The sequence below is a fragment of the Choloepus didactylus genome, chromosome 1 (genome assembly GCF_015220235.1).
Source record: "Choloepus didactylus isolate mChoDid1 chromosome 1, mChoDid1.pri, whole genome shotgun sequence".
Classification (NCBI taxonomy): domain Eukaryota; kingdom Metazoa; phylum Chordata; class Mammalia; order Pilosa; family Megalonychidae; genus Choloepus; species Choloepus didactylus.
In genome coordinates this window covers 182783979-182801847 of record NC_051307.1, presented here as the reverse complement: position 1 = coordinate 182801847, position 17869 = coordinate 182783979, and the positions used below count along the sequence as shown (strand labels likewise).

At 41.1% G+C, this 17869-nt stretch overlaps 1 protein-coding gene across 5 annotated transcripts in view; it reads right to left on the bottom strand.

Moving 5' to 3' along the window:
• Positions 1-2381: 2381 nt before the first annotated feature.
• Positions 2382-17869, bottom strand: part of TGFBR2 (transforming growth factor beta receptor 2) — a 97027-nt gene continuing 81539 nt past the window's right edge. For 3 of the 5 annotated variants that reach the window (XR_005218392.1, XR_005218398.1, XR_005218397.1), the window contains 4 exons: positions 14808-14935; positions 5409-12402; positions 4660-4703; positions 2382-2996 (listed from right to left, as the gene is read on the bottom strand). Coding sequence is in view for 1 of the 5 variants with exons in the window: in XM_037846434.1 (XP_037702362.1) it covers positions 12223-12402; positions 14808-14935 (308 nt within the window). In the remaining 4 variants the exon portion in view is untranslated. Of the gene's footprint in view, positions 12403-14807; positions 14936-17869 lie in introns of all 5 variants that reach the window. The other 2 variants (XR_005218396.1, XM_037846434.1) reach the window with 2 other exon arrangements.

Below are 17869 nucleotides of genomic sequence, written 5' to 3'. Positions count from 1 at the left end.
AGTAGTCTAGTCCTGAGCCCCACGGACATCTTCCCTCATCATGGTTTCTTTGTCTCCCTTCAACTGAGGGATCGTAACTGCTGTAGGTGGTTGTGGGACAGTAAGCCTTATTCAGATGCTTCCTGTCTTCCTCCTTACCCTGATTCCCTACAGGGCCTGGAACTTGATATGAAAAAACACAAGCTTCTCAAATTCAAAATGTTTCTTGCTTTTCAACTTTAACAACCCTACCCTGAAACAATAGTTGCCCCTCGATCTAGCCTGAATGGGCAAAAGAACTATCTGTGAATAAGAAATTTACCATTTAATACATATAGATATAGGTCACAAACACTATCCAAAATCCTTGGAGTCAGGTAGGTTTGGAAATCCAGATTTTTTTGGAATTTCAGAAAGATGATATGACGCATACTATGTGACACCCTACAGTGGGGTGTAGGCGACACCACCATGATCAAAAACATTAATATTTCTGCCACAGAACATGTAATACGCAACCAAAAAAGTGATAAATAAAGACTTCAAATAGCCTCATATCAGTTTAGGTCAGATTTAGGAAACGAGTTAGAAAATTTATTTAGATTTTCAGAACATTTGTATTTTTTAACTGAAAATTTTATTGAGATAAATTCGTGTACCATATAATCCATCCAAAGTATACAATCAATGTCTCACAATGTCTTCACCTAGTTGTGCAATCATCATCACATTCAATTCTGAACTGTTTTCAATACTCCAAAAAGAAAAATAACATCGATATAAACAAGAAGAAAACCCAAACACCCCATACACCTTACCCCTTGCATTACTGACCCCTACTATTGATGTGGTACATTTGTTAATGTTGATGAAAGGATATAAAGATATTATTGTTAACTATAGTCCATAGCTTGCAATAGGTACTTTTTTTCCCATATACCAATCTATTATTAACTCTTTGTATAAGTGTCGTACATTTGTACTAGTTCATGAAAGAATTTATTTATATACGTAGTGTTAATCTTAAACAATGTCCACCTCAAGGATCATTGTGTTATACAAGCCCATATTTAACCTCTAGCTTTCCTTCTGGTGACATACATGACTATAAATAACACCTTTCAACCGAATTCACCTACAATTCTGCGCTCTGACTTACAATCCCAATAATGAGCCATCCTCACCTCTATCCATTTCCAAACATTTAAAGAACATTTGAATTTTGAAATGCAGATAAAGAATTTTGGACATATATTACCTCACCTCGATAATAAAGGCCAAGTCTGCCATTTGTTTTCTTTGATATTTCTTCAGTGTTATCAGCCATGAAAGAGACTGGTCATGGGACCCAAGAGATTTGAGAAGCAGTTGAACACAGACTCAAGAAAACTATCAGATGGAAGTGTGATTCCCTTTATTATACTGTGGGATATGCAATGCATATAAATAAGCCTGATGTATTCTTTTGTGGCAGGATGTGAACATTTGCTCTTAATATGGAAAAATAATCATTTGGTTTTTCTTTCACTTCTCTGAAGCACTGGAAAGACAGATGCAAATATTTCCTTCTCCCAGGAAGATTTGAAGATTAAACGAACTAGTTACTTAGTTGCTAACGATTCAGGCTCCAGGATGATAGGCTTCCAAAACCTACTGAAAAAAGGGACAAAGGAGAAGGTGAAGGGTAGGGAATCCCTGGGACTTCAGAAAGCGAGAGTCACGGTGGTGTCTTGAGCAAAGGGCCCTGGCAATACGGTGGGTTTTCAGGGAGTAGCCAGTGGAGAACCAGGAATTATGTCTGGACCTGTGGCACCTAGGCTTTCCAGGGAATGATATCAAGCCCCCAGCAAGGCAATGAACCAAAGGAGAGTCATACCCGAGCAAACCAAGCAAATGAAATAATGGGCATCTCAGGGGAATTAAGGTTTGCTCAGAACTGAGAACCGTAACTTGACCCATCCCTTGCTCCTTGTTCTCACTTCAGGAAACCTGGAACAATGGCACAATCTCAGACATTAGTGGGGAAGGTAGCCCCAAAAACAAAGGGCTGAACTTGCTACCAGTCCAGCAGGATAGAGGTTCAGAGGCAAAATTAAGTAGATTTATAGAAAAATAAAGACACGTCAGCTTTCTTGTACACCTGAGTTTGTAATTGCAAGTTAATAAGCATGGTGATTTAATTAGAGTATTAAAGTTTACTGGTATATAGCATGTTTAGTTATAATGGCAACTGATGGCTCTCAAAAACAAGGTTCCAGGATGTAACTCTGAGAAAAAGATTCCAAAATGATGTGCTGGTTGGTTCACCACACTCATACACACAGACTCACCAACACCTCACACAAACACACATAAAACATAAAGCAATTCTAAAAATATATGCATATAAAAAACTGAGAGAGTACTGAAACAGCCCCTTTTCTGTTTTATTTTTCTTCTGAATTTTATGTGATACAGTCATATAATTTTATAATATAAAAGAGATGGCACATGAATATTGACATAGGTTCTGTATGATAAGATAATTAAAGGAAAGTAATCCATAGACAATACGTACAAGAGAGGCCTTAGAGAGTATGTGGTCAAATTTTACAAATAAGAAAACTGAGGCACCAATAATATAAGGTACCTATGGTGGTTTTAAAACATTGCCCCAAATCCTTTGTCACTTCTCCCATTGAGATGTGGGGGTCTATGTTCTCTTTCTTTGAATTCTGGTGACACATGACTGTTTGATCTGAAAGAATATGGGAGAAGTGATGATAGGTGACTTCCATGTCTTCATCCTAAGTATCCACGCAGTCTCTACATGGTTCTCTTGGTATACTCACCTTAGAGGAAGCCAGAAAGAACTCTATTGCTTTGACACTTCCAGCTGGAGAGGCCACACGTAACTGCTCTAAGTGACAGTCCCAGCAGAGCCCTCAGCTCGCAACCAGAGCTGTGCCTGAGTGAAGCTTCTTGGATGTCCAGCCCAGCTGAGCCATCAGATGATTCCAGACCCAGTCAACATCTGACTGCAATGGCAGAAGACACCCCAAGTGAGAACTGTCCTACCAAGCCCTTCCCAAATTCCTGACCCACAAAAGTTGAGCAATATGAAATGGTTGCTTTAGGCCACAAGTTTTGGAGTAATTTGTATAGTAAGTCAATGATAACTGTATATAGTTAGCAATGGGTACAATGCATCAATAGTAACTGAAATATCCAAATTTATGGAGCTAAAGAACTTAGTAACAGGACTTGGGTTAGAACCCAACTTCCCATTCTCACCCAGTGTATTCCTGTGGGCCAAAGCAATGAGATGGGACATTGGAATAAGGCAAATATTTGCATTCCCATAGTCATAGTTCATTTCTAAGTTAGCTGGTGGTGATCCATTTCATAATATTGTTTGAGGGCCATGAATTGCTCCCCACATTGTGTCAGGAACTGTTGAGGTGGGAAAAGGGTTGCCACCGTCATTTCATCCCCATCCTGTTGGAGGGGGAAAATTATAACTTTCGGAAAAATGAGATATGCCAAAAATATGTGAACTCATCAAAATAAACAGTGATCCTTAACCATTGTTTTAATTATTGTATAATGTAAAAGTCACCATTTTTTTCATTAAAATAGACAATGAAACAAAGTAAACTTTGTGAAGCCATCAGAATCAACTTTGGGAATGTCTCAAGTGGGCAAGGAAGAGTCTTGGGCTTGGAATCTTTTCATCTCAGAAGAATCCAGCCAAGGGAAATTGGCTAAAGCTCTGTAGTAAGTTGAATGGTGGCACTCAAACCATATATCCTACATTCTAACCCTGGAAACTGTGAATGCGACCTTATGTGGAAAAAAGGTCTTTTCTCTGCAGATGTAATTAACTTAAGGATCTCAAGATGAGATCATCCTGGATTCTCTGGGTGTGCCCTATAGCCAGAGTTAAATATCACTAAGAGACCCACAGAGAAGAGGAGCTGTGAAGACAAGGACAGAGATTGGAGTGATGTGGCTACAAGCAAAGAGACACCAAGGACCACCTGGAACCACTAGAAGCTGGAAAAGGCAAGAAATGGATTGTCCCTTGGAGTCTTTGGAGGGCTCCTGGCCCTGCTGACACCTTGATCTCAGACTTTAGGCCTCCACAACTATGAGGTAATAAACTGCTGTTGTTTTAAACCATCAATTTGTAATGGAAGCCCTGGTAAGCTGACACAAGCTCCTTGACAGAGAGAGTTGTAAGAGATTTGTAGGAGAAAGCCATCCTCTCAGGGGCAGTGCTGGTAGCTAGAACACTATGTCCCTTTGGACAGCATGTGGGGCTGCAGTCAGGCTCACACTAAGAGTCTCTTTGCAGAAATAGCCAGGCATTTTCAGCCTCAGGCTGTTTCATTGTAAGAGTCATTACCGACTAGGACATCCTGATCATGTACTGTTTATTTGTATGTGTCTGTCTCCTCAGCTGCATCATGAACTTCTGAAGGCCAAGAGCCTTCATTTCTTTTTTTTCACAAATATTTATTCAAAGACTGTTATATGCTCCATTCTGTGCTAGACGCTAGGATATGATGCTGAGTACAACATAGTTCTTGCTTTCAAGATGCAAGAGTCTTGGTGTGGTTCACCACTTTGCATTAAACTAATGTATATTAGATAAGGAAATAAATAAATATGGACAAAACAGCTTAGAAGAGTGGATACCTTTGTACTGAGAGAGACTTGGGTTGTTTGCTGAATTTCCTGAGCTGTAAAGTGGAGAAAATAACCTTAGTTTGTAAGGTTGCCAGAATGATTAGAATATATGTATACATATACATATATATATAAAACTATATGTCACACATGTAAAATAAATATTGTAAAATGCTTTCATAAGAGGTACTTGATAAATGTTGACAATCATTTTAATTAATCAATGAAGATCTAATATTCCAGCAAAGTTTCAGTATACATATCCATGTCAAAAATCTAATAAATTTTACCTTGCATTAATAATATTTACCTCCATTTTTTTAAAAAAAAATGTGTTTTCACACTTATTGTCTCATTTGATTTTTCTTGAGGGCAAGTGCAGGTAAGATTGTTCAGATGGGGCAAAAGTCATGGAGGAATGGAGTGGCAGGTGGTGGAGCTGGAGTAAAACTCAAGATTTCATTTCTTACAGGGTTCTGCATTTTCCAACACAGCCATGCCACTCACACTGGGTAAAACAGCACACAAGGATAAGGGGTGGCCTGCTTACAATTACAGGATAAACACAACTCATCGTCTTCAAGAGTCAATTTTACCCATAAATTTGTGAACAATACATCTTAAAAATTGTCTTTGATTCTCGGCTGCTAAGACAAATACCATACAATGGGTTGGCTTAACAACAAAAGTGTATTGGTTCATGGTTTGGGAAGCTAGAGGGCTTGCTTCCTCCTGGGGTCAGTAGCATTCTGTCTTACCAGCAATCCTTAGGTTCCTTGGCTTTTCTGTCACATGGTGATGTCCTCTCCTTTCTCTTCTGGTTCCATTGACTTCCAGCTTCTGGCTCCTCCCCATGGGTCTCTCTTTACTAAGGCTTCCATCCATAGGATGAAGACTCATTCTGGTTCAGTTGGCTGCACATTAACTAAAAATGACATCTTTGAAACATCTTATTTACAATACAACCACAGGAAGGGGATTAAGTTTAAGAACATGTTTTTTTTTCCTGGGGGTACATATTCAATTTACCAGAAAAATATTACAACAACACAGCTCCATTTTAGAGTAGAATGTAAAACCTTAATAATAACTACTACTAATGCTTATATGCACCAGTCTCTGCTCTGACCATTTTAAAAAATTAACTCAATTCTTTTAATAATTCTTCCAGGTAGGCCCTATCGTAATCCCCATTTTACACTCTAACAAACTGTATTAGTGTCCCAGAATTGCTGCAACAAAGTACCACAAAGTTGATGGCTTAAAACAACAGAAATTTATTCTTTCACAGTCTGGAGGCTAGAAATCCAAAATCAAGGTGTTTTGGCATGACCATGTTCTCTCTGAAGGTTCTACAGGCGGAATCCTTCTTTGCCTCTCCCTAACTTCTGGTGGTGGCCAGCAATCCTTGGCTTTCCATGGCTTGTAGCTGCACAGTTTCAATCTCTGCCTCCGTCCTCACATGGTCATCTTCTCCCTGTCTCTCCTCCTCTTCTTATAAGATACCAGTCAGATTGGATTAGGGCCCACCCTAATTCAGTGTGACCTCATCTTAACTTGGATACATCTGGAAAGACCCTAATTCAAAATAAACTCATATTCACAGGTATTGAGAGTGTTGGCACTTGAAAATATCTTGCACAAGGTCATGCAAGGTCATACAGCTAATTAGTGGCAGAGCTAGGATTTGAACCCAGGAGTCTTGCTCTGAGGGTCCCAATTTTAATCACTTTGTTATGAATGTTTAGACAAAACATGAGATTTCAAAGAAATTTCATCTTTATTGATGCCCAGTGATGCCAGGACTAGTTTTCTGTGTCTACCATTGTGGGAAGAGGTCAAGGAAGACTTTGAGGATAATTTCAGGAACATTTGTGCTGCTCAGACTGCATGCAGAAGTGATTTGAAGGATCAGCTCTGTGTGTTTGTGTATGTGTGCATGGGGGACAGGGAGTGAGAGAGAAAGAAAACACAAGCGAGAAACCAAGCATTTCACATTCCATGCAATTTTAGCTTAATTAGAACAAGAAGACTATTAACAAGTTATTTTTAAATGCACTGAAGATCAGGAAGTGTATTAGAATTAAATTACACTGGGTGAGGCTGATTGGCAGCCCATGTAATATGAGCAAGTTCATAATCTTATCTTTATCAGCACAGATTGCAAAGTAGGCCTGAAAGCCATGGCTTCAAACCCATATAGTGTGACACCATTATTATCCAAGTAAAAAAAAAAAAAATTATTGGAAATGTGATAAGCAAGGACTAGGTAGCCTATTTCAGGAGGAAATCGAACCAAATGAGCAGATGCCAATTGCGGTGGCTTTTGTGAAAAAGATGGACATACTTGTTTAAATGAAAAGTTCCCTGTCACCTAGGGAAGGGATTTCTCTCAGGACCAGAACATTAGCATGTCATTTGCATAGAGAGCTGGAAAGAAAACAGCCACCACCAAATAGAAACTCCTGGGGGACAAAGAAAGGCTGCATTCCAAAGCTGCTGCTGACTGGTGCAAAGGACCAAGTCCCTGCTGGGGGCACAGGGAGACTTACTGCCAACAGAGAATGCTCCTGACCTTGCAGCAGCAAAAACTGAAATAACCCCCAGCAAAATGGAGCCTGGAAGAGGCATCAGAAGACCTTGGCTCCTGTTTTGGCTGAAATTCTTGGTCTGGAGCCCAGAGTCTATGTGCCTTTGAAGAATAACTTCCTCTCTCTGGGTTCCCTGATTGCCAACCGCTCCCCTCCAGTACAAATGCATTTTCTTCCTATGTATTTTAGACTGGCATCTCAAAACCTCTTGCCCTCCAACTCCACCTTCATCTCTTGTGTTCAGGATAAGAGTGTGTGCTCCAGTCTGACTGCTTGAGTTCAAATCGAATCCTGGTTCTTACAATTGCCAGCTGTGTGACCCTTAAGAAGACCTTGCTTCTGCCTCAGTTTCCTCATCTATAATAGGGAGGTAACACTACTTCACAGATTTGTTGTGAGGGTTAAATAAATAAAGTAAAGCACAGAGAAAAATTTATGGTACTTACTAAGTGCTCAAGAAGTGTTAGTGATTAACATGAATTTGTTTCTTCAGGAGAGGCTCCCTAACTTCAGTCATCCATAGTCACATCTCCTGTAGCTAGCATGGATAAGTACCATTATCTACTTAATCAATTTTAAAAATCAACTCAATTGTTATTTTTGTGGCCTATTTTAAGCAATAATATTTGTGAAACCCCACACTTAAGAGTGTTAATTATTTTTTCTAATACATGTTAAAATACAAACAGATGCATTAAAATAATATTTTAAAAGTTTGGCACAATCCGAAGTCTTCTCAGATACCAGTACACACTGCATTAGGAAACGTTGCTTGCACACATTCACTCATCTTTCCATTGATCTCTCAGCAAAAATTTGACAACACTTATGATGTGAGAAGAGGACAAGATGAGGCAACAGAGGTGAAAGAGCACCTCCCCTGCCCCCACCTGAGCAAACACACTGATAGGGCGAGAGATGAAACCATGGTTCTGACATGTTTTCATCATGGCGTGGTTCTCTTGTCTCACTGGGCAGGTCAGTTCCCTCAGGAGGCTGCGTAAAGTAGAGAAAAGCATTTCAGTCATTCCAAATTCCAGTTCCAGGTCAACTTGGCTTTGCACCCAGATTCTGCCTTCTCTGAGACCCTGGGCTTCTTTCTTGTGCTGAGCATCTGATTCCTCATCTGTAATACAGGTATATCTACCTTGAGGTACGAATGGAGGATTAAATCTGATGACACAGCAGATACTCAGTGAGAGTTCTCCTCAGATTAACAAAACTCACACAGAACAGAAACTTTCTCATCCTTCAGGTCTGTAGTATGTGTCTATTCTCTGTGTTGTAATGCTCACTAGGATTTACCACAAAGTTTGCCTATTTGTGAAAGCAGCCCTTGACAGCAAATAGTAAACTAACTTAATATTGGTCAATATGTACTGAAGTCTTTCCATGTGCAAAACACAACTCCAAAAGCTTTGTGTGTATTCCTTAACACAACAGTATCCTGCATATGATGAGGTCTGTAAAATCCCCATTTTACACATGAATAAACCAAGGCAGAGAGAGGTTGAGTAACTTGCCCAGTCACACAGCTGGTAAATGGAGGAGCAGGTAACCATTAAAATGAGTACCACCAAAATCACCAAGCTACTAGTTAAGACTGGATTATAACTAATGTCCACAATAATACAGGACCACATTATCTAGCTCAGTGATTCTCAACTGAGAATGATCTTTGCCCTCCAGCGGACACTTTCGGTTGTTGCAACTTGAGAGCACTACCGGCATCTAGTGAATCGAGGCCAGGGATGCTGCCAAATACCCTACAATAAACAGGACAGTCCCCCACAATGAACAATTATTCAACACAAAATGTCAGCAGAGCTCAGGTTGAGGAATCCCAATGTGGGCACTCTCTGAGAGTCTTAACTATTCAGACCCAGTTAAGGTCTCAGAAGCCACAGGTTCTCTGCAATTTAAAACAGGTAGCTCAAAGGGCAGAAAAAAAAGGGGCAGAAAAATTGCATACACTATGTTACAAGGAGCTCTCCAAGCAACATCCTGGAGCCAAACCCCTCAGGCTGTTCATCTGATGACACAGATAAGCCGACTGAAAGCACCACGTTGCATGCCATGCCTGAGATGGAAAGGAATAGCAAAGATGAATGCTACACGGCAGGAGTCGAAAAGATGGCCAACAGCCTTGATTGGGACAATCCCCGGAAGAAGCTGCCATGGAGATGGAGGCAGGTCCTGTGGCCATGGGAGGAGGCTAAGATGGCGGCCGCAGCTCCTTGTGCATATGCAGCGGGAAGCCGAGCCGGGATACCCAGATGAGGGAAGGGCAGGCCGCCCACGGCGTCTGCTTCATCTCATATTTTTGGGCTTCTGTGAACATTTATTTTAAAAAGGGACCTGAGACAATAAATATGGAAAAGTTGGAGATTTGTCTTATGACTTTTTTCTGCACAAACTGCAAAATGGATTTTGAGGCAAATGGCTTTAGCTACCATGAATAGGAACGGGAAGCAGGAAGCTGACCTGAGTATTTTTGCTTTATTCAATCTAATAAAACATTTTATTTATATAAAAGACACACATTGGATAGAATGAAAATAAGTGCTTTTGAGACATTTGATATAAAAAGAGTATATAGCATTCACATTCCTATTTTAATACATGAGTATGGCTGAAGTGTTTCCATAAAAGAATAAAACTTTCCCTTTATGTGTAGTAGTAGCAGTAAAAAAAAAAAAAAAAAGTATATTTAGGAACTACAGAATGTTATTCCTTGGTCTTTTACCTTGAATAAGGACAAAAAACAAAAAAACAAAACAGGCCACAGTATCAACTGATACTACATTCCAGTTTATGCTGATAATGACCCAGAAGTGATAAAGCTCTTCTGAAACTATGAAAAGCCCATGAATGGATCAGTATTCTAGAAATCCACCACTAGAGGTCAATGAGCAACAGCTATTGGGACGGCATCAGCAAGCCCTAAAGCGCACATGGATTTTCCTGGCGCTTCCATGATATTGCAGCCAAACTGCCCTTAACTCCCAGCCCACCCCCACTGAACAGGGTGCCTAGAAGTTCCACCTGATCCCAAACTTCAGGGTGTCTCCTAAAACCTCAATGAGATGAGATCTTCCAAAACCCAAATAGAGCTGATTTCCTCACTACTAGTCCTTCTCTAATATTCCTAATTATTTGGCTGAACCTAAGCAGCTTCAAAGCATTTTTAAAACATTACTTGTTTGTGGATTAAGTTTCCAATGGAGTATTAAAGATCATTCTTTGTTCTTGCCCGTGTGAACACAGATTTCCTAACTGCAAATGGGACTCTCGTCTCTCACACTGAAGTCCTCGTTAGCAAATTCTACAAACATTGGAAATGCTGGCATTATGGAGAGACCAATAACCATGACAAAAACTTGCAGTAAAGGGCAGTAATCAGAGGGGAACCCTGTAAGAAAAAAAAGCTTGGGTTAACCAGGACAACAGAGAGGAGGTCCCTCTCAGTACAATAAAAGGCTAACTTCAAATCTTAATACCAGGTCTTGTAGAGGAAAGGGTCAAAATCATATTATGTAGCTACAGACTGACTATGAATGTATGTTTCTTACAAGGGACCTTGGTTAGGTCAAAATTAATTCCCAGATCAGGGTGGGGCTGGTCAGTGTCGATTCAAATGTGTACCATGAGAAGTGATACAGCTTTCTAGGTGTGCACACACCTTTATTTTGTGAATGATGTGGACCGAAGAGAACTGGAAACCACTGCTCTCCTCACCTGGGATCCAGATTTTTGGACAAAAATCTCCAAATATCTAAACACTGGCTCAGTTTTTTTAAATACGAGCTGGCCAAACAAAACATACATTTAGAGTGCCTAAGGAAACTATCCCGAACATGGCAGTATTGTGTAATTCAAACCCTTTCCATCAGGACATGATGTACTTGAGCATTTAGGAGCCCAGGGAAGACAGAATTCACTGGCATTTGTATAGAAATCTGGAGACTAAAACCAGGTGTACTTAAAAATTAAATATGAACCCTAGAGGGGTATTTGGACCCTTTTAGAAAAACGTGAGAGGCCCTTTTAGAAAAAGACTGGAGAATAGTAATACAGTACAGGTGGGCAAATGAAACAAAGAACCTTCTTCCATTAGTTGAAGGTGTGGCAAATACAAGACATCTATCTAATTTCATGGGTTGGGAAATTTGTTCTTCTGATTTTTCTATGGCCTGTGTAGTAAAAGGTGACTCCTTAAACTGTTAACACTATTAGAGATGGGGCAGAGTTTCTGAGCTAGATTGAAGGACATGGTTCACAAACCTCATATGGGGTTTGAAAAGTGAAAAGTCCATGAGAAGCAACTGCACATAGGAACCCCAGGAACACTGGTTCCCAAGCAGTGTGACTGTATTTAGCAACATAGATAGGAGAGAGCCCACTTGGAGGAATTAATATTTTGCAAAAGCGAATACAACATGCCAATAGCAGGCTCTGAGACGTGGAGCCTGTCTCCCTAATGCCAAGCTCCCCCCACCTCCCCTTGCGCGTATGATTGTCAAGTGCTAATGCTGTCACGGATCCCTTCCTTCTCTGCTCCGTTCTGGAGCTTTCCTTTTAAACCAATTTCCTGGGAATATGTGTTCTTTTTCCTTGCCTCTTTTCAGAGTATGGCTGTATACATAGATATAGACATATATAGATATATATAAAACATAGCTATTCCTTATTTATATACAGGCATTAATAAAGTGCAAATGTTATTGGCTATTGTAAAAATCAATCTCATTTCCTGAGGAAGTGCTAACTCAGCTTATCCTATGACAATGTCAAAGGCATAGAATGCTTTTTGTCACCCCTTCCCTGCTGCTGCTGTTTCTGCTCATCCGCAAAGCCCACGGGGAGGGAGTGACCCCCTGGTTTTCCAGGAAGCATCAGTTCAGGGGCAGCTTCCTGCTGCCTCTGTTCTTTGGCGAGAGGGGTGGCCTCTATGGACTTGGCCCAGCCTGCCCTGGAAAAACTATTTGGTAGTGTTCAGTGAGCCATCTTCTGGAATCTTCTCCTCGGAGCAGCTCCTCCCCGAGAGTCTGTCCAGGTACTCCAGCTCACTGAAGCGTTCCGCCACACACTGGGCTGTGAGCCGGGCCTCCGGGTCATGGTCCCAGCACTCGGTGAGGGTCTCACACACCATCTGGATGCCCTGCAGCAGGAGAGAAGCCCAAAGGGCAACGTAAGCGGTGGGCTCTACGGAGAGCCAGGTCGCCTGCTGGACCTTATCCCTGCAATGCTGGTCAGGTGCAAAGGACACTGTGCACTTAGCAAGTTCTGATGAGTGCCCTTGAATGCCATTTTCTAGGCTGGGGCCAGGCAATTCTATATGGAAACAAGGCGGGGGGGGGGGGGTGCTCTGCAGGCGGCAGCTGCCCTGGGACGCTGTAGGACCCATTTGCTTTGGCGCTCTTTGACCACAATAGGGCATGGAACAGAGAGACTCTCCACTAGGCTTCTGGGGTACAATAGCATTCCCAATACCAGAATATTCCTCATGAAGTGGCCCCTACTACTGATTTCACACCTTTCTATCTTAACAGGGCTGAACACCCCAGTCAGAGTGGTATATGAGCATTTGCCTGGTTTCATTTTGTCAAGTCCACATGTTTTGTATAGCTATTCAGTAGTAACTTCCAATAGCTGCCAAGGATGGCCTCTGCTATGCCCCATTACTCTCCAACAACATTAGGATGGACCGTAGGAAATGGCCGTCGTTGTATGTCAGACGTGCTTGACTCTAGTAGTTTCATAGGATTCCACCTAACCTCAAAAAAGGCCCTGTTTCAAAGGGCCCATCCTCGAAATGCTGCCCAGGATGGAGGCAAGAGTCTTCTCTCACTGTCTTAATTTTTATTGTGCATTGCAAGATTTTGTTATCCATTTCAAGTCCTTTTTGGGACTAAGGCAAGCAGGAGTTAAAAAGTTAGACTGATAGGCAGAAAGAGCGGAGTGCTTCTGCCAATTAGTGGATCAGTGTCAGACAAATATCCAACACCAGATTGGAGAGCTGGCACTTTCCCTTTTTGCCCTCTAGTTCCAACTTTCCCAACACACCTAGAAACCTGTCTCTCCCTTCCCAACCCGGGAGCTCATGATGTTGAATTAATTGTATAATTCCCCTAATTGACAGTATTGATTGATGGCCCTGTTAAGAATGGAGTGCTATTGTTGGTATACAAGTAACATTTATTTTTTTCTGGCACTATAATCACAGGCAGTAAATTAAATTAAATATAAAGCATTAACTTGAAATCAATAAGGCAACAAATCTCATTAGGAGAAAAAAATGTATTATGCAAATTCTTCCCAGAATTTTATCATCATGAATAATGGCTTCATTACAAGAACTGTACAGCAGAGAAGGCAACAGACTTTGAATGAACCATAACACCAGGGTCTTCTGATTTCAGAGTTAATGCAAAATAGTCTTACATTTTCAGAGTCAGAGAGTCTTTGCCCCATGCACCGGGGAAGCCCACCCGAGCCTGGTTCCCTCTCTGCTCCCCCTTCATTAGGGTCTGCTCACTGAAGCGGCTCTCGGCTAGGACTGGCAGAGCCCCAGGCTCCTGCTCCATTTGTCTTCCTGATTGCAGCTGATTTGTTGTTTCTGATTCTTATCTGAATTTGCCTTGCCCTTAGGAAAACCTATGACTTAGCCCCAGCCTTCATGGGATGAGAGCGTTTATCCAAAAGAGGCAATAAAAGGTTTCACCCAGTAGGAAGAACAGTTTGGTCAGGGAGCTAAGGGTACACTTCACTCTCTCTTCCTTTCTGGGTGTGTCAGACCCACAGCCAGTCCTCTCCCTTCTTTTCCTATCGTTTTCTTCATTTTCTACGATCTTTGCCCTCATAAAAATGCTCCCCAAATAAAGAATTTGGGCAGACTGCCCTGTAAGTCCAGAGCCACTGCCCTGCTATGAACAGCCTTATCTACCATTTCTTGAAAAGAAAAAATAAGAAGCCATTAGGATGTTCCCAACAGACAGGTTTCTATGCGTTCACTTGAATTTTCCTTTTCTTTTTGCTTGTGTTTATTCTGGAGTGATGAGCCCCCCTTCCCATGCCCACTCACATACCCTTCTCCCGACTCTGTGTGCACCCTCTGCACATAATCTGTGCAAGCTGCAGTCACTTCCCAGTCCAGATGCGCGATAAACCCTGCTATTTCTCACTCTGCTAAGTATTTTCTTCTGGAACTGAAGATCCCGAGATAAAACATTTGGGACCCAGAAGGGAACAAAACTTAAGCTTCCTATGTAAAGGCATGGGGGTGAGTGGCAGAGGCTGCAAATAAAACATTTTAACCTAGAGCCAAGGTGGCTTGGAAAATGTGACAAATGTCCTTTGAAATGACTATTTGTGAATGCTGGTTAGAACTTACAATAACAGGGTCATCCCAGTCTTCTGAAAGTTTCTTTAGAAGCCAAACCTAACAGGGTAACAGAACACAGAAGGAACTACCCTCAGTTTAAGCCTAATATCCCAGAATTATCTCCCTCCTAAGAGGCTGCTTTCCGTGAATATTATCTGCCTTTGAAAATAGTCACTACTTACTTGGTGGTTGAGCCAGGAGCTGGGAATTTCTGGTCGTCCTCGATCCCTCAACACATTGTCCTTCATGCTTTCGACACAGGGATGCTCCCGCACCTTGGAACCAAATGGAGGCTCGTAGTCTTTTACTTCTGTTAAGAAAGCAGGCACACATAGGGCTATTGAGAACGGTGCAGGTGGCTGGTGGAAATGGCTGGCTGGGCAGCATGAAGCACTGAGTGTCAAAATACATGTATAATTAATTTCAGGAGCAATTTTTAATAATAGCAGCCTAAAAAAGAAAAGAGTGGTTGTAGAAGGAGCTTGAGAAGTATTCGTGATTATTGAACGTTTCCTATGTGGTAGGTATTGTGCTAACAATGGGGAAAAGCAAAGAACAAAATGGACAAAGACAGAGCTTACAATTTAATGGATACATTCTCATCATGGGTGCTACTGCCCCTAGAGGTGCAAAAATTGGTTCTTGGGAGGTGGAAAAAATCAAATAGTACAATGAGTTTTGTCCCACCAAAGGGCAACATACATAAACAGATTTAATATTTGGTATTAACTTTTCATGGGGAGGAGTGATTAGGAAAAAATGTCTACAAAGGCTTATAACGATAGTAATAATTTTAAAAATATTGGAAAACACTGTTTTAGTGGGATGAGAAGGAGGACAGTTTAACAATAACATCAACAAACAAAATTTAAAACGATAATTTTCCTTCCATGACACATGGCATAAAGAAAATAATACAGGATTTTGTAACCCTTAAGGTCAATTCCTCCATGAAATTCCTTCAAGCCATTCTTGCTTAGATGGCCTGGGCAGAGCTCTCTTTTAGCACTCATATTTAATATAATTTCCTGTTGATTTGTCTCACCAAACTAGACTATGAGGAGGTAGGGGCAGAGTCATTCTCTTATTCTTGTATCCCTAGCACCAATGGCAGGGTTTCTTAATAAATTGTTTGTTGAATGAATGAATGAATGACTATTAGATTGTCCAAAGTGGCAGTGCATAAACTGGGCAAATATTAAACAACACACTAATCTAAGTGGGTGGACCAATATACATGTTGATGCAGCAGAGGCCAATTTAAAAGACAAAACACTCAAGAACTAAAACATGTATGAACTGAGAAAGGGGAGAGTGGGAGTGGGTTAGATTCAATATTTTTCTCTCCAAGGCAAGTAAGATCTTTGACTGACTGTTAGCTTCAAAATAATCTAAATGAATTAAAAAAAAAAAGGAAAGAAAAACAATCTCAATAATCTGTCCTTCACAGGCTAAGAACTGAAGGGAGCTCTCACGGCAAAATGGCATTTTGAACAGGGATGGCTTCTTCTTGGTTTTGTTTTTTTTTCTTCCCTTTCCCAGAACTTGGATTATTTATCTTCAGCCTTGCTCGGATGGAAGTGTCAGGATATTATCTTTATTTATAGTTTGAAATATAGGGAAATTTGGGATGAAGACTACCCATCATGGTGAGACAAGCACAAACTGTTCTTCTGTTGTCCACTGTTGCCTTCAAATACCCAAATCACTTAATCCATACTGCCCTTGGGGGTGAGATCTGAATTTTGATTTGCATAATATTTATGCATCTTACTTCTTTCTTATTTCGCTCCATTCTCTTATCTTCTACCAGAAAGTGACTGTCTAAGGTCGCAGGCAGGGGCTGAGTTTTGTCTTTAAATTCAGAGGCTAAAGCTATGCCTTATATAGAGTAAGCATTCAATAATGTGACTTTGGTTGATTCAGGAAAAAGCAGAGAACTGGGAATCAGAGAAACTTCTCAGTAGTGGCTCATTCTGACCTACTTTTTGTCTTCTTTAAAATGAACTAAATGACCTCTGTGTTTCCCTCCAGATTTATCCTTAATCCAATCTACTCAAATAATAGGATGCCTTCAAAATACCATGTGTTGAGTTATGTATGATATAATATGATAGGACAGGACATGTAAGGTGCTGCTTAGAAAATGTATGGGTTCACTGACTCTTGATTTCCAAACTTTTTGGCTGCTGTAGCAGATGTGGTTGGTGTGATGCCTAGATCCCCTTTACTGGGCCAAATGCAACTGTCCCCAGCTGTTGTAGATGTGGGGTACTGAGTGCTCACACCTTCACCCTTCTATGGAGGACTGCCCTTGGCTGATGGGAGCAACCTGGCTTGGAGATTCCTAGAACATGACAGTCCCACCCTCAGGGGCAGCTTATAGCCAAAAGACTGATTAATGTGGTAATTTAACGGTCCAGCCCCCTTACCTCTGGCTGGGATAACTCTGAGATGCAATTCATGCTCCTGAGCTTCTTGTGAGATCAGATTGAGGCTAAACCCACCTGTAACTACAGTTTGCTTATCTCCTTCTCCTGCCCCTTCCTGCTTCTCTTACTCCCTTCTCCTGAGAGCTTATCCTCAATAAATCAGAAATAAGAAAGAAATAAGATGCATAAATATTATGCAAATCAAAATTCAGAATCTTTGTGTCAAACTCTGTTACCAGTGAACCTGGCCTAAGACAACTTCCAAGGAAGTTCTTTCTCCTTTGTCCCCAGGTCTATCTCTCAGCTAAAATGCACCATCTGACTTTGGTTGTAAAGCCACACTGTAGAGGCCCTGGTGTAGCCCCTTCTTGGGAAGCCACCAACAATCCCCATCAGGAATTCCCATACCACAGTTAATACAATGTTCGCAAGTGAGGAACACAAAACAACAACAAAAAACATGACCACAATCAGGGAGGGAAACACTGGGATCAGAATCAATCCCAGGTATCTCCCTCATGGCTGATGTTTCTTGAGAAAAAAGAAAAAGTTTCCATAGTTGAGATTACAGCCCAGGACTGATTTATTTCAAGTCCTAATCTTCAAAATCACATAAACAACAGCACTCATTTTACTTTTATAAGGTCTGAGTGAACCAAAGCAGGTTTCTGTGGGGAACGGGGAAGGTGGGTTGGGAGAGCACAGTCCCAGATACGGGAATATTTTTTCCTTGAAGAAAAAGCAATGAATGCTTCTATGGAGAAGATGACACAGGCTATAATACTTTCCCAGAGAAAAGAGGATTGTAACTA